General features: G+C 43.3%; 1 protein-coding gene and 1 long non-coding RNA gene across 5 annotated transcripts in view; one reads left to right on the top strand and one right to left on the bottom strand.

Annotated features, from left to right (window-relative positions):
* Positions 1-15,323, top strand: part of LOC136627384 (uncharacterized) — a 183,514-nt gene that overhangs the window by 49,975 nt on the left and 118,216 nt on the right. The gene's annotated exons all lie outside the window — the stretch shown is intronic.
* The window catches only part of TNK2 (tyrosine kinase non receptor 2), a 186,343-nt gene that overhangs the window by 59,219 nt on the left and 111,801 nt on the right, over positions 1-15,323 (bottom strand). For all 4 annotated transcript variants that reach the window (XM_066602391.1, XM_066602383.1, XM_066602368.1 and 1 more), the window contains one exon: positions 3,814-3,991. In XM_066602391.1, coding sequence (XP_066458488.1) covers positions 3,814-3,976 — 163 coding nt within the window. In that variant the 5' untranslated portion in view covers positions 3,977-3,991. The remainder of the gene's footprint in view (positions 1-3,813; positions 3,992-15,323) is intronic.

Below are 15,323 nucleotides of genomic sequence, written 5' to 3'. Positions count from 1 at the left end.
TCCTGCCCGCTCTCCCCTGCTCCCCGCCGCAACTCACCTGTCAGCAGCGGCAGCTCCCGAATCTTTCAAGACGAGCACAGCGATACTCGGATAAAGCACATTACTCGGACGAGTAGTGCTTATCCGAGTACGTTCGCTCATCTCTAATGTTAATATAAGTGCCAATAAAAATAGACAAGTCAATTTTACTAGGGAAATACCTGCATAGGCCAAGACGACAAAAACTAATATATATTGAGCTGTGAAAAAGTGAAATAACAAGTTTCATCAGCTCTGTTTTAGAAATAAATCTCTCATCAGATTTTTAGTATTTCCTCAACATACAATATTAATTGGTTCTGGGACAAGCACTTTATGGTGAAAATATTATGCAGCATGTTTAAAAGGAACCTGTCAGCTGGAACACGCTGTCCAAACTGCAGGCAGCAAGTTATATTGTAGGAGAAACTGAGCAGATTAATATATACTTTCACGGGGAAACAGTTAGTATAACTTGTGTTTTATTCATTTATATCTCTGCACATTCTAAGCTGAACAGTCCAGTGGGCGGAGCTATCAGTGGTTGATGTGTATCACTACATATATAGGTGTAACTGTCAATCACTGATAGCTCCGCCCATTGGACTGTTCAGCTCAAAATGTACAGAGGTTTCAGTGAATAAAACACAAGTTATACTGAATCTTTCCCCATAAAACTACATATCAGCCTGCTCGGCTCCTCCTGCTATATAGCATCATGCCTGCAGAATAAATTGCATTTCCAATGTGATGGGTTTTCTTTAAACCATACCTCTTTGGAAATCTGGTAATTGATAGCAAAACTCCAAAATGTCAACCAAAATCAAGAAAGATCTACAGTAAGATACAAATCATCCTCTATGTGGAGGACAGAATCGTCTTCCAGGTCCAGCACAGTACACACAGTGTATCGGATTTGTGTACAGAGGAGCAGCTCATCCTGGTATATGTAAATAGCAGTACAGAACACGTAGTAGCACAATGTAATGTAGAGAGGTGCTATTAGTCAATCAGTGAAGCGGAGGGATGGCGTGGCCGACTGAGGGTTTCTGAAGTCAGCCTGGTACTATTAGCTGATCAGCGGAACAGAAAAATTACGTTTTTGAAGGCGAGATGACTCATTTAAGGAATTCTGAACACATGGCTTCTTTTACATCCAACTGTTTTACATTACACACAAGTTTGCTTGATACAGTTCCTCAAAAATATAAATCACTGTCTCCCATAGCATAATGCACTTGGATTAATAACAAGAATGTTTTTCTAAATGCCAAACCACATCTAAATATAAAATCAAATTAATGCCAGGAGTAGCTAATTACTTTATGAATTAAAGTGAAATAATTGCTCAAAAAAATGCTGATTAGACATTATAATAAGGATTATTCTGCGACAGCTGAAATAGTATAATAGCAAACAGCTTTCAGTCAGTACTAGGCTAGTTAGCGCACGTTAGTAAGTGTACACATATGCAACAAGTTCCTGCTATACACCTATTATCAGAATCCGGATCCACACCTGCGGTTCCTGCTATGTTCGACAAGTAGAAGGGAACCCCCCATGGCAGAATGGCTCTGTCTTAAGGCCCATTTAGACACAATGATTATGGCTCACAATTCGCTCAAAAGCCAACTTTTGAGCGATAATCGTGTCTAAACGGGCAGCCATCGAGCACTGCTCATGCACTATTCATTCACTATTCATTCATCACCGATTTCTAGCAAGCTAAAAGCCAGCAATGACTCTTATCAGTGCCGCACGCTGAGTTCTCAGCGGGATACCAGCCGATAGCATTCTTTCAGCTGGTATCCCCTTTGGAGCTCTCAGCGATAGGACCGAGATCAAAGTAGCTCCTGCTGTTCTTGGCGCTATCAGCTCAGCTGACAGCTCAGAGAACAAAGCAGCTGTTTGCAGAAGACAGGGCTCCCGCTGTCTTCTGCAAACAGCGGGAGCCTTCATTTACACACTAATAAGCTCTTAAATAGCCAATTAGCTACTTAAGAGCTTATGCAAAGTGATTGCTCAAAACTGTCACTCAAACTGCCATTTGAGAGATTTTGGGCAATCATCTTGCCATGTAAATGCACCTTTAGGATAGAACTGAACAGTGCCTAATGGACCCAATTAACTACAATAAGGCCTGTTTGCTTTCCGTTCAGCTGCCCGGCTTTTAGCATGCAGTGCTTTTTCTCCTGGCATTTTGTGCCGGATCTCCGACAAACCTCTGACCAACGCAGGTCTCTCATTTTTCAAAGACGCCACACTGTCTTTCAAAAATGAGAGACCTGCTAACCAGCACATTCAAGCTTGGGGCACACTTACTTATATCATTTTGTCAACATGGTATTCTTCATGTGATATACGCAAGGTACTGCTGCACAAATTTGTACTGGCACAGTCCAGTCAGCAATTTTTAAGGCACTGAATATGTAGCAAGTGCTTTATACATATCTCAGGTTTGTGATATTAGACCTCAATATCTGTTATATGCTTTAGGCCGAATGCACATGGCAAGTCTGGATTCCGCCTGCGAAATCCCCCACGGAATCCGCTCCTGACCGTGGTGGGTGACCCTGCGGATCTCTCTTCTTCCTGCTTCTCTGTACTACGGATGGTCTGCACGGCTCACATCGCACAAGCGCAAAACAAGTTTAAAAAAAAAAAAGAACTCCTGCTTTTCCCGCACTGTTGGACGGCTTCCATTGACTTCAATGGAAGCCGCCCGTGCGGGAACCGCAGGTAAATGGAGCATGCTGCGATTTTTTTAAACCACAATTAGATTCTGCTCATGTGCATGAAGAATCATTTTTCTATAGCATACTATAGAGGCTTATTGCTGCGGAAGCTGTAGGCGGACGCCCGCTCCAGATTCAGCAGCAAAAATCCACGAGTGCAGGCGGTCTAAGAAATATGGTGCATGAGCCTATGCCATGTCATCCCCATATGTACCTCAATAAGTGCTCTTCCACACCTTGTGGTTATTAGGATGGTTGGACTGACTGAAAAACAGTATACATTATGATGGTAATGAGGTACAGGCACCTTTAGATATTACATTGGGGATTTTTACATCCTGGCAGATCCAGGTCTTCTAATAATGGGAAAACAGCAGGTGGTGGCAGCGCCGAATCCAGTCATAGGCTAGTTTCACAAGTGTGCTACAGCTCCATGAATGGCATCTGATCACAACCCCTCCAAGTGCACCTATCCCCCTGTGTAGGTGGAGCAGGGATGGGGTGTCATCTTTTAGCATGCTGTGAGGTGACAAAGTCCTTTGGTTACCTGATATCACTGCAAATGTCACTTTATTATGGCCACATACTGCCACCAGGTCTTGAGAGTCGCGGCCTGGATTGCAATTTGTGATAAAACTATATTGATAAATGATTTGTTCTAATAAATGGAGCACATCAATGGCTAATGTACAAAAGTAAATCTGTCAATTTAGTCCAGCAACCTATCAGCCTTAGGCCGGGCATACACGAGTGTGTTGGTGTAGCGTATTCTGCGTGCAGGTTTTGTGCAGGGAATACACTATACCCATCTCCCATAGGGAGCCAAATCGCAACATGTTCTATCTTGACTTGTATTACGCGAGCATATACGTCAAGATAGTACATGGCGATCGGAGGCACACAGCCAGTATGCAATATTATTGCGCACTGAGTGTGTGCTGCGCATTTATATCTCATAGTTGCAAGATACGCTCGTGTGAGCCCAGCCTCAAGCAGTTAAAGAAAAAAAAAGTTTCTTTATAGCTAGTTCCAGACAACCACCAAAGCTAACTTGACTCACCAGGTCGGCCCATGCCGATTTTTTCCAGATCTTCATTCTTGACGTAATCGAAGTGGGAAAGACGCGTGATGTTCAGATCATCACGTATACAGAGGAAATACTGCTGCAGCTGCACCTCGCTCAAGAGCTCCAGAAGCCATTCTGAGCCCTCATCTGCCTGCATGCTACTGCCCAACCTCTGGAAGAGAAACAGAGAAAAACCAAATGAGACGTCCGTTGTGTGATGCATCATTATCAGACACTGCAATTCTCTCTGCAAGCAATGTAAACCTTATACAGTAATACAATGGGCTTTACTCATTTTGGCTCTTCCTTGCCATGTGGGAACCTCTGGGAAGTTCTGAAGAGAAGCTGAAAGAGATTAGGGCTGTAAAATCTGTCAACGCCGTGGGGAGAATAGCCTGTGGATGCTATCATCCGCTGAAGCCAACAGCCTGAGTAACTTTTCACACTTCTTCTAGACTTCCACTTGTTGTGGGAAGGCAGCACAGGTTGCTGCAGTAACGAAAACTGATAATGCTCACCATGATTAGTACTATACATACAAAATATAGTGGAATTATCTGCTTCAGTTCAGAAGAGTCACTTCAAGATTCTGGGCCCAAATACAAAAGCTGTAATAGGAGCCCATCTACCACATGCTAGAGGTTGACTCTTAGCCCGGTCTCACCCAAGCGGATTTGAATTGTGGATTCCGCGATCGCCGTCCAAGGGGATGATCCGCAGTAACAGAGGGGCATTGAAATGCACGGACTTTCGCCAGTTCACTCACACTCGTGGGTAGTGGATTCCGCAAGCGGAAGAAAAATCGCAGCATGCTCTGTTTTACCATTCCAAGCGTATGAGCTTTATTAATCTCTATGGATGTGTTCGATCCGTAGTGCATATGCAATTAATATTTTTTATGGACGCGGATCCGTACGCACGTTGCAGGGAGACCAGATAACAACTGGTATAAAGAAAGCAGGAATGTGTGTGCAGACAATGCAGGACAGAGTCTGGGGAGCAACACCCCCATCCAGACTGCTGCCTGCAACCTCCGCTTGTTCTTCTGGGCATTTTAAGTGCTTTATACTACTTCCAAAACAAGTAGTATAAACCAGCCGAGCCTAGAGAGCAGTATCCCGTCCTGAAGGCTCTCAGAACATCTCTGTACATGACCGTACAAGGGAATGTCGCCGGAGTGATAGAAGGGGGTTTCCAGGGGGTTGAGCAAGTTTTTGAGGTCATTCCCTGCTTGCGATCTTTCTTCCGTGCAGACAATACACGGCCATATGCAATTCATTTCTGCGATCCTTTACAGATCTTTCACTGCGGATATCTGCACACAGAATCCGCCCCGCTGGTGTGAGCCCGGCCATACTCTTCTGTCAAGCTGTTAAACGTCCTATTGACTTTTTACAGAGCGATGCTTATTTCTGAGAAAGCTCGGTGAAAACAGAATGGCTTCTAATTAAGTTCCAGCTCTCCTAGACTCTTTAAGGATGGATGCCATAGAATATTCCACTGTCAAAATCCTGGAAAATATTCTATCCCGTGTGACAGCGCCGTAAAGGCATTCTCAACTTTGGATAATCCCTACTTGTTAGATGGCAGATCACAAAGTATACCCCTGCTGGGACCTCAAGCCATCAGCTGGGAAATGTGTCAGAAAGGGTCATTTTCCAGCAGCGCCATTCTAGTAACACATCCTGTTTATTTATCTCCCACCCTAATATGACTGTATAACTAGGCAGGTGTTCTCTATTAGTTATATTGGTGGTACTAGTAGCCATCTAAACACTAAGCCAGAAGGGGTGTGGAGGCACCTAGTAGGTGAGTGGGTAGGGAGGGGCATCGTCTCTCCATAAGAAGGGCACACAGAAGGTGTGTGTAGACACCTAGCAGATGACCCATCCATGCTCCTGCGGGTAATATATGCAAGTAAGGAAGATAGAACAATACCTCTGCAGCGCCACCTATTGGATAGCAGCATTCCTTCAGATCGATGTACGACTTTTTAAACAAGTCCTTAAAACAATGATTCCTATTCCCAATCATTGTTTTAAAGACTGGTTTAGTTGTACATTGATTTGTAGGAATGCTGCCATCCAATAGGTGGCGCTGCAGATGTCTTGTTCTATCTTCCTTATTTGCATCAACTTCACAGAAGATGACAAGTCAGGGGCTTCTACCTTCTGGTGAATTTTACGCTGCCTTGTACTGTAGATGAAGACAATTATTACATACTTTGTAAGGTAAAACCTTTATTGCATATCATGCTAGCAGAGCTGTAGCAACTTCCATCATTATGTACAATAGAAGGTATTCTGGGAGTTGCACAAGTACAAAGCTAAACATGACTGTAGGCCAATTTTTGTCACGCTCTAAACATCCTGACACATCTGTGTTCACATGGGTGTACATTTCACTTCCTGTGCATGCGGTCTCGTTACTGTCATTTCATAACAAGAAATGCCTGCAGCCTTCCAAAGATACCAGTCCATTCATTTATATATACAGTATATAAAGGCCGGACAGAGGGGAATAAAGGTCATTTGTGGTGCAGGTTGGATAATGGATATCAAAATACATTTTCTGACTAAGTGCAGCAGCTGTCTAGAATGAAACATACTGAACCCCTTGGTGCCATGCGCTATATAATTACTGCGCTTCCGCTATGTACTTCACGGACGGAGGAACTGTACCGACACTATCTACAAGGTGCCAGGGTCAGAGATAACTCCATTTCTGATCGCCTAGCCCCTCTAATGCAGTGGTCAATAGTAATGGCAACATCTAAGTGGTTAGATGGAGGAATGGGGCTCCCTTTGCCACCTCACTGCCATTCCCAAGATGCAATTGCGAGCTATCGATCCAAAAACCGTCCCCAGATCTGCAGTGTTTGTATGCCTGCGGGGCCATGCTGGAGGCTGCATCTCGGTTTTACACTAACCGCCATAAATAAGTGATCAAACAAGTGAATAGAGAAAGTCCTGCAGCGTTACTGAAAAACCATGCAAAAAAGTTAAACAAGGCAGGTCCACAAGAAGACAGGAGGCTGCTAATAGACCCCTCTGCAACCTGAAGTTTGAGGTTTTCAGCAGCCTCTTCCAGCACTTCATTACCCTGCCGCCTAAGACTGCCTCCTTCTAGCACCACCACAAAGCTGTACATCGGCGATCTCCCTCTTACCCAGTGTGTCCTGCTGGAGGGAACCAGTGTGACACACTGTCCTGGAGCCTACTGTTAGTGGCTCAGTCTTCATGTCCCCGGCCTTGGAAGAGCTGTGCCCATCGGTGGTACAGGCTGACTCAATCCCAGCGGGACTTCACCCTGTGCAGTTGGGAGTCTGAGCACAAGACCATGACCGCCTCTGCTTCCCTCATTATACCATGGGCAGCATAGACCACCTATTACTTGGTACCAAGTTACCACTGTCTCTTAGACATCCCCGGGACTTCAGGAGAGCTTGAGTGATCGCTACAGTCTCCCCCTTTCAGTGGCCCTGGCAAGTACCTGGATATACCACCATCACCCCCACAGGCTCATAGGGGACTATATTGCAGTATACATTGGGAACATTATATTATATACATATATACACAAATACAAGCATTTCCGTTTTTATCTTGAAGAACTGAATTGGGATGGACTTATTTGTGCTTTTATCTTAAAGGGGACCTGCCCTAATTTTTTTAAATTTTTTTATAGACTGCTTGGCTGTCTGCACTTCAATATCAGAAAACTTTAATTGGCTTTACAAATGCAGAGTTCCAAGGGAGACTCTATACTTTGCCTCCATCTAGTGGACAGCTATCTCACAGCTTCGGGCTTTGATGTCCTACCTACAATGCACACAAAATTTCTCAGTAGCCTGGCTCCAATTTTCCTAAGTATCCTCAGTGTTGAGGGCCTGGAGGGTTTCTTGAACTGGGCGGACGTGCGTAGCTCCTCACGGCGGTGATGTAGCTGCCGAGTTGTGTATCTCCTTACCGTCCCACAAAGATATCTTCAGCGCTGTCAGTTATATCCCTACTTGAACAAGCAGTTTGACAGTCTGAATGTCTACTACAGATGGATGGCCCGGGAGGCTGCAAAAGATCTAAGGTTTCTCTAAGTGGTGGTGAACGTTCCATTAAGGGACTCTCTGAAATGGCACCATATCATTCTGCCCTGTCAGAGGCCCAATTCAGTCACAGCACTCTCACTTCAACTCATGGGCCAGATATACCCGGTTGGGCCAATTACTCACCAGATGCATTACTTCTCTCCAGAGTTACAGATCTATCAGCTAGCAAACTTTCAAAAACCACATTGACTACAACAAACACCCTCAGCACCTCTGATATTGGGAGGCAATTGGACTCTCTAGATTCACAAGTAGATAACACAGTATCAAAAGTGCATCAGGGCACTCAGATGGTGGCTGTCTTACAGGAACGGCCTGAAGCTGCTAACATGAAAATAGAGGACCTTGAAAACAGATCTAGAAGGGAAAATGTTAGGATCAGGTGGTTGCCTGAAAGCATAACGGACGCCTCTGGGACGGTGTCAGACCTTGCAGCTGTTGATCCCAGATATCGACCCCATCCTTATGGAAAACTGAGGTCTTAGCGCCTTCCCACAGAGATGGCCCTACTCGTGACATAGTGGTGAACCACCATTGTTACACTGTAAAAGAAAAAGTTCTGCAAGCCTCTAGAGCTCTCCAAACCATTCCTGTTGCAGGTCATGAGGTTCACATATTCTTGGGCATTTTCCCTAAGACAATACAGAGGCCAAGATCCCTAAAACCTCTATTGCAATGCCTAGCGAACAGAGATATACGCCATCGCTGGTCCTTCCCATTTCATTTATGCTTCACTTCAAGCAGCAATGCTTCTGTTCTCACACGAAGGGCGAATCCCTTCTACAGCAGCTGAGCCTTCTCCTACCGAGGTCACCAGGGGGTACCAGGCCGATCTCATCTCTCTGGCGCTCCATTACCAAGAAAAAAGCAGGCCCGCTAACCTGGTTGATGGTCTGTTTGACCCCCCTACCAGGGCAGTCTCCCTGTTGCTACTAGTTTTTGGACTCATACTTTTTAGATCCTCTGCCTTCGAGTTGGACATTATTTAATGTTTTTTATGCAATGCTGTTACATCTTATAATATCTACCTCAATCTTGTTGTTTCGTTGAACTCTTATGATTGCAATGCATTGAGGACATTTGTGCTCTGCGTGAGATGGGTGCTATAGGGACTCCTGCTCCCTACCCCGATGGACTGGCGGTCGCTACTTTTATCTTCCGTCACTATCTAATGTCACTTATGTGACACTATGCAGGGGTATTATGCCCTCATTTTTCTGCACTGCTTGTTATTATTTGCTATTTCCCACGCCATGTTTCTCATCCTGGTCCTCCTGTTTTCCCCCTGAACCCCAGGGGTCCAAGGCACTTTTGCTTTAATACTGTACTTCTAGGCTTGAAATGGGTGTCCAGTTACTCATTTTGTTATGGAGATTAAATCAGTGTCCCTTATTTCTTAAAATGTTCAGGGTTTTAACTCCTCTATTAAGAGATACAGAAAGTCTTCGAATATTATTATAAACGTCACGCCAATGTGATTTTCCTCCTGGAGACACATTTCTCCGGCTTCTCCGTAAGGCTTTCTTTCACTGTAATTATCCAAAATATGTTCTGGCCCCCATCAGGAGAGGGGAAGGAGTGTGTGGATGTCCAGGTGAGCATATTTTCCTCACTAGAGATCTTGGGACCCAGAAGTTAGATTCATAGTCACTTCCAGTGTATTAAATGGATCCCCAGTTTCCTTTATTGATTTCTATGTCCATAACTCTACGCAGCTTCCCTTTTTGCAAAATGTATTGTCCACATGGCTTTTGCAGTTTGAGGGCCTGGTGATAGTGGCAGGGGACTCTAACTTAGCTTTGGACATCCGACTTGATAAATCCAATATTGATGCATCTAGGTTCATTCCTCCTACTGCTTCCGGCCTCCATTTTTCTGAACTTCTACACACCTTTAACCTCGTAGATAGATGGTGGAATTATCACCCCAACGGATAGAGAGTTTATATACTACTCGGTGACATATAACGTGTACACTAGAATTGACCAGGTCATTACACATGCCATTTTAATTCCTAAAGTAAGTCAAGCTGAAAAAGCAATTGAGATGGTCTAGATACCAGTTCTTTTCATGGGGAGACAGACAGAGTAGGCTATTGGTACATCGCCTTATGCTGCGTTTACACGGACCGGTAATGATAATCGTTCAGCTTATACACCATGTGCTTCTCATTCATCATTCAGTTTCAGCTGGCATAAAAATCAGCGCCGGCTCATTCACTGTATGTCAGGTAGCACCTTCCTGACAAAATATGTAAAAAAATGTATTGGGGACACTCTACCCCAATTGAAGCTAGAACATCATGATCTCCTAGAAAGGGATATTAAGTTAGAAGGGCAGGAAGTGATTAAACGGCTCAAGCCATTTAGCGACTCCCTGGCCCTGATGGCTTTTCCAATATATGTTATAAAAAGCTCTCATTGGCCTTAGGTGAACCTCTAATAGGCTTTTTCGATTCCCTCTGTCGGGAGCCGCGCCTTTCTCCTAAGGTTAATTGGGCTTACATCCATGTTATCCCTAAACCGGGTATAGATCACACTTCCTGAGAAAGCCCTATCTATTTAATTAATAGTGATTTAAGGATTAGTATTGTTCCGTGTTATTGCTTCATGACTTTACTGTTCATACAGTTTTCTATGTCTTGTTTTAAAGAAAACCAATAAAAATGTATATAAAACCAAAAAAGTTACATAAAATGTTAGGAAAAGAAAGAATTTAAGATAGGAAATCCAAAGTAAAAAAAATATTACAAAGTATACATCATTACAACGACATGTATACAATGACACACACATCTTCCAAGAAGCAGGAGTCCAGGTCATGAGGTGATGGTTTCAGGCTCCACCACATTTTCCCCTCTGCCTCCCCCCTTTGCTGGTGTTGTGGAACTCAGGAGGGAACTCTTCTCCATATCTTCTGGGAATGTCCAGAACTTACTGATTTTTGGGATGCTGTCTGGTGTATCACTCCAAATTTTCTGACTACAGGTCACTTCTATGTTTTCGTTCTCTTTATGTGTCATATTCCCTTAGCCACTTAAAAGAAAATCGAGTATTCGACATCTGGTCATTCTTTTGCCATTTTTTATCCCATAAAGGGGCTTTCATTAAATATTTTTATTACAAAACACTGTAAAACCTATTTATGTGTGTTTATTGTGTCTATGCAGTGAAATATGTACAGATAACGGTCAGGGAATATTACTGTTATACCCTAACAGGCTTTTTATAAGGAACAGTCTTGAGGGTCTTTCTCTAGGCTTCCATGCTGTCTTCTGGGACCTGATACAACATGATCATCAGGGCTAGCAATCCTGGCTGCAGTGGGTTTCCTTCCTTCTACAGTGCTGCAACTGATTGTGGCTCTGAGAAGGATTACTGGCAGAAGCCCAGTTTTCTCCCATCCCAACACTTGCAGCTGTATATTACAACCAGGGCTGGGCGATTTGGCTGAAAATTTAAATCTCAAGTGTTTTTCAATTTATTTTCGATTTTCAATTTCAATCTTAATTTTCAATTTTTTTGTTGTTGTTGCTAAAGAAGCTAAAAGTACACTTTTTTACCTAAGGGTATCACATGCACAGCAATAGCTTAAAAAACTGTATACAGATATCAGATTTGATAGGGGAGGATCCTGATAATCAGCACTTATCAGGGAATTGCTATGTTCACGATTCTTTTATGTAGAAGAATGGGGTATGGACTTGAGTTCTAGACACACGGATGATGGGGTTCCACGCCTCAGTCATCCCAGCCCCCCATGTACTAAGCATACACCCTGTCAAATCTGTATATACGGACCACCCCATCAGAACCTTCATATACTGTCCTCCCCCAGTCATCATAGCCCAGCTCCCCGGCATCCTGCAAGCTACACTTCACCCCAGCCTGCTATTAGCACCATCTTGATTTCACAATTTTCACAAAAGTTAAGGCGCTATTACACTATTAGTGGCAGAAGCCGCTAGTGCTTGTGGTTTTCCAATAATTTTCAGATGGCACCTGTAAGGGTGGGTGTCATCCGGCTATAAGCACTATTAACATGCCACCTTAAGGGGCCACCCAGCAATTGTCGGGAAAATGCAAGCACTAGCGGCTTCTGTTATAATAGCACCCTAAAATCATACCTCAGAAAAATTACAATTAATTCAATTAATTGCACAGCCCTAATGATGACTGTCCTCCCACCAGTGACCACATGGGCATCTTGTTGGGCTAAGTATGTCAAGGTGCCTCAACTGTATAAAGTCATTGACATACAATTACATCAGGGTGCAATAAAAGGTTAAGTAAGCGTGTAAAAACAAACAAGTATATATATATATATTTTTTTTTAAAGAACTGCATGGACAGCTGAAGTAACAAAACTGTCCTAAATTCCTCTGTCCCAATGGCTTTCATAAAATAATTAAAGAAGAATGTGCATACAATTGGAAGCATATGCCTTTGTTGGAGAACTTGGACGGATTCCTTTACTGAGAGGTTTGAAAGAATCACAATTAGCACACACAAAATGTTTGTGCTTATGAGGATGTATTTACCCACTGCAGTGTTAACGTAGTTTTCGAATACAAAATTGGGATTTCCTAAAAATAAGATATTTCTTTATTTAGCATAAATACTTCTAGTTTAGGATAAAAGGGGTTTTCTGGGTGAAAACTGTTGGTGACCCATCTTCAGTATAAGTCAGCAATAGAAGACTGGCGGGGGTCCGACGCTTGGTAACCCCACCGGTCACAAGATGGCCAAAACCCTCACAATGCCATCGCCCGCACAGTGGCCCAGTATGGTAGTACAGCTCTCTCCCATTGACGTGAACAGGGGAGAGCGGCACTACTTAACTGGACCAGTGCGCTGTAGGTGGGATTTCAGAGCTCCAGCCAATCGCAGTTCCTGAGGACAAGTCACCGATAGTTTTAGTAAAAAAAAAAACCTTTTAAATCATGCATTAAAAAAAATGTACCAAACTGCATTGGACCTGAACCTTTGGCTTCACAATGCATTTTTTAAGCCAAACACAGGAGCAGATACAAAAATATGCCGCCACATGGATGTAATATGGCTATGTCCAATGTTTGAGTTCTTCTATTTCCTATAGAGGAATACAAAGGTTCTTGCTGCTAAATGTATTATAAATCATCTAAATAGACAAAGCTAGGAGGGATAGCGAACACTAGAGAGAGGATTCAAAAAGATCTAGACAAGCTTGAACATTGGGCTGTGACTAATAGAATGGCATTTAACAAACAAAAATGCAAAGTTATTACATCTGGGCAAATATAATTAAAAAGGCATACACAGAATGGGAGGAACTGGGGTAGCAGCAGCAATTGTGGGAACTCCATCAACTCCACACGTTATAAAAAGAAAATGTCTATGTACCTTATACACCACAAAAAGCCCAAGCAAAGTATAGAGTACCCCAAAACCCTCTGTCAAAGAGTGGCATGTAAGACTAATAGACTCTGTAACAACACACACAAAGCGTCTCAATGCATTTTCCCTACCAGGTTCATCAGGATTACAATATTAGCAATAAACACATAACAGCTAATAAAAATAACATGAAGGATAGTGCTGCCGACATAGAACCCTCCAGGCACACAATGTAGTGACATTAGGTGGTGAGCACCCTGCTAGGTATAGGCCAGACTGATATAGTTAACTGGTTAGTCTTTGGTCTACTGCATTTAACTGACTGATGAATGGGCAATGTTATTAGTAATATTGGCCACCTACATGTACAAGCTTATCAGCCAACCTACTGTCCTGTTTACACGTATGTAATCTACAGCATGGATATTCTCTTTTTACAGTGTTGTATGTAGCCTTACGCCAGATTCTACACACATACTGTTTTTATCAATATACAGCATGCTCGGCTGAATGCAATATGACTGCCATATGCTCCCCAGAGAATTCAGGAAACTGCCCTTAAAGGGGTTTTTTGACTTTGTAAAAATGTTACCTCCATTTGGGGTAATCCAATGTAAGAAGACTCATACTCAACGTTGAATCCTCTGGTGCTTATTCATTGATTAATTGAATGGCTGTGATTGGTTTATTGAGCGCTGGCTCTGGTTCACGAGTGCCGTAGCTCAGCCAATCACAGCCAGCCCTTCCTGGATGCAGGATTTTGAGCCTCCAATCCAGGAAGGGCTGGCAGAAGACTAAAGACAAGTGCCAGAGGTTAAGAGGAGACCCGCGCCGGAGATGACAGCGCCTCTTAGGTGATGTATTATTTTGGGTTTTTTTCACTGCAGCTAGGACTTTACAGTAGGATATCCTACTGTAAAAGGTGCATCGCACCGCATGAAAACCATGTTTTCGTGCGATGCAACAGAAAGGAAGGATCCAGAGGGAAACATGGGTTACAAAAAATGGCAAATTGTGTCTCTATAGAGCATGCTGCGATTTTGTAGTCTTGCAATGTCACAGGCTACAAAACATTGCTCGTGTGAAAGAACCATAAGAAAAGCATGGGCTCTACATACCAGCGATTTGCAGCACTGTCGTATTGCAAGAAAAATCACGCAATTAAGTCGCTCGTGTGGTGGCAGCCTTAGGGCTCCTTAACATGGGCGAGCATAATATCGGGCCATGAATCACAGCCAAATATCACACTTGGCAACATGTGAAAGCCACCTGGATACAAGGCGTTTTTCATGTGAAAAAATCCTCACATCACTGTAGGAATGAAGGGAATCCCCGCTGAAGCAGTCACAGCCGCAGCAGAGGATCGTGGAGTTCTCTCATTGCTTTTAATGGGGCCTGCATTGCTGCCACATTGAAAACAGTGGGCGATATCGCAGGGAGATAGGACATGCGTCAATGTGCTTCCTGCATCGCGGTGCCGTGCAGGAAAACATCGCTAATGTGAATGAACCCATTCAAAAGAATGGATTCCACATTTGTGCGTCTTGCAATGCACACATCTCACGTGATTTTCACGCCAGTGTGAAGGTAGCCCTAATCTATATATATAAGGACGAAAGCCCTCACTGACTCACTCACTCACTGACTCACTGACTGACTGACTCGCCAAAAGTTCTCCAACTTCCCGATGTCGTAGAAACATGAATTTTGGCACAAGCACAGATTATCTCCAAAATAGGAAAAGTAATTGGGTCCCAACTCGATTATTCAATTCTAGCGCAAAAGAATTAGCGTCGAAATTTAACGTACATAATCTAAATCTCTCACTTCCCAATGTCATAGAAACTTAAAATTTGGCACGCGCATTGAATATGTCATAAATAGAAAAGTTTAATGGGTCCTAACTTGATTATTCAATTCTATGCGCAAAAGATTTAGCGTCCAAATTGTACGTACGGAATGTATTTTTCTCACTTTCCGGTGTAATAGAAACGTGAAATTTGGCACAAGCATTGATTATGTCA

Source organism: Eleutherodactylus coqui, chromosome 1 (assembly GCF_035609145.1).
Source record: "Eleutherodactylus coqui strain aEleCoq1 chromosome 1, aEleCoq1.hap1, whole genome shotgun sequence".
Taxonomy (NCBI): domain Eukaryota; kingdom Metazoa; phylum Chordata; class Amphibia; order Anura; family Eleutherodactylidae; genus Eleutherodactylus; species Eleutherodactylus coqui.
This window is presented reverse-complemented; position numbering and strand designations above follow the sequence as displayed.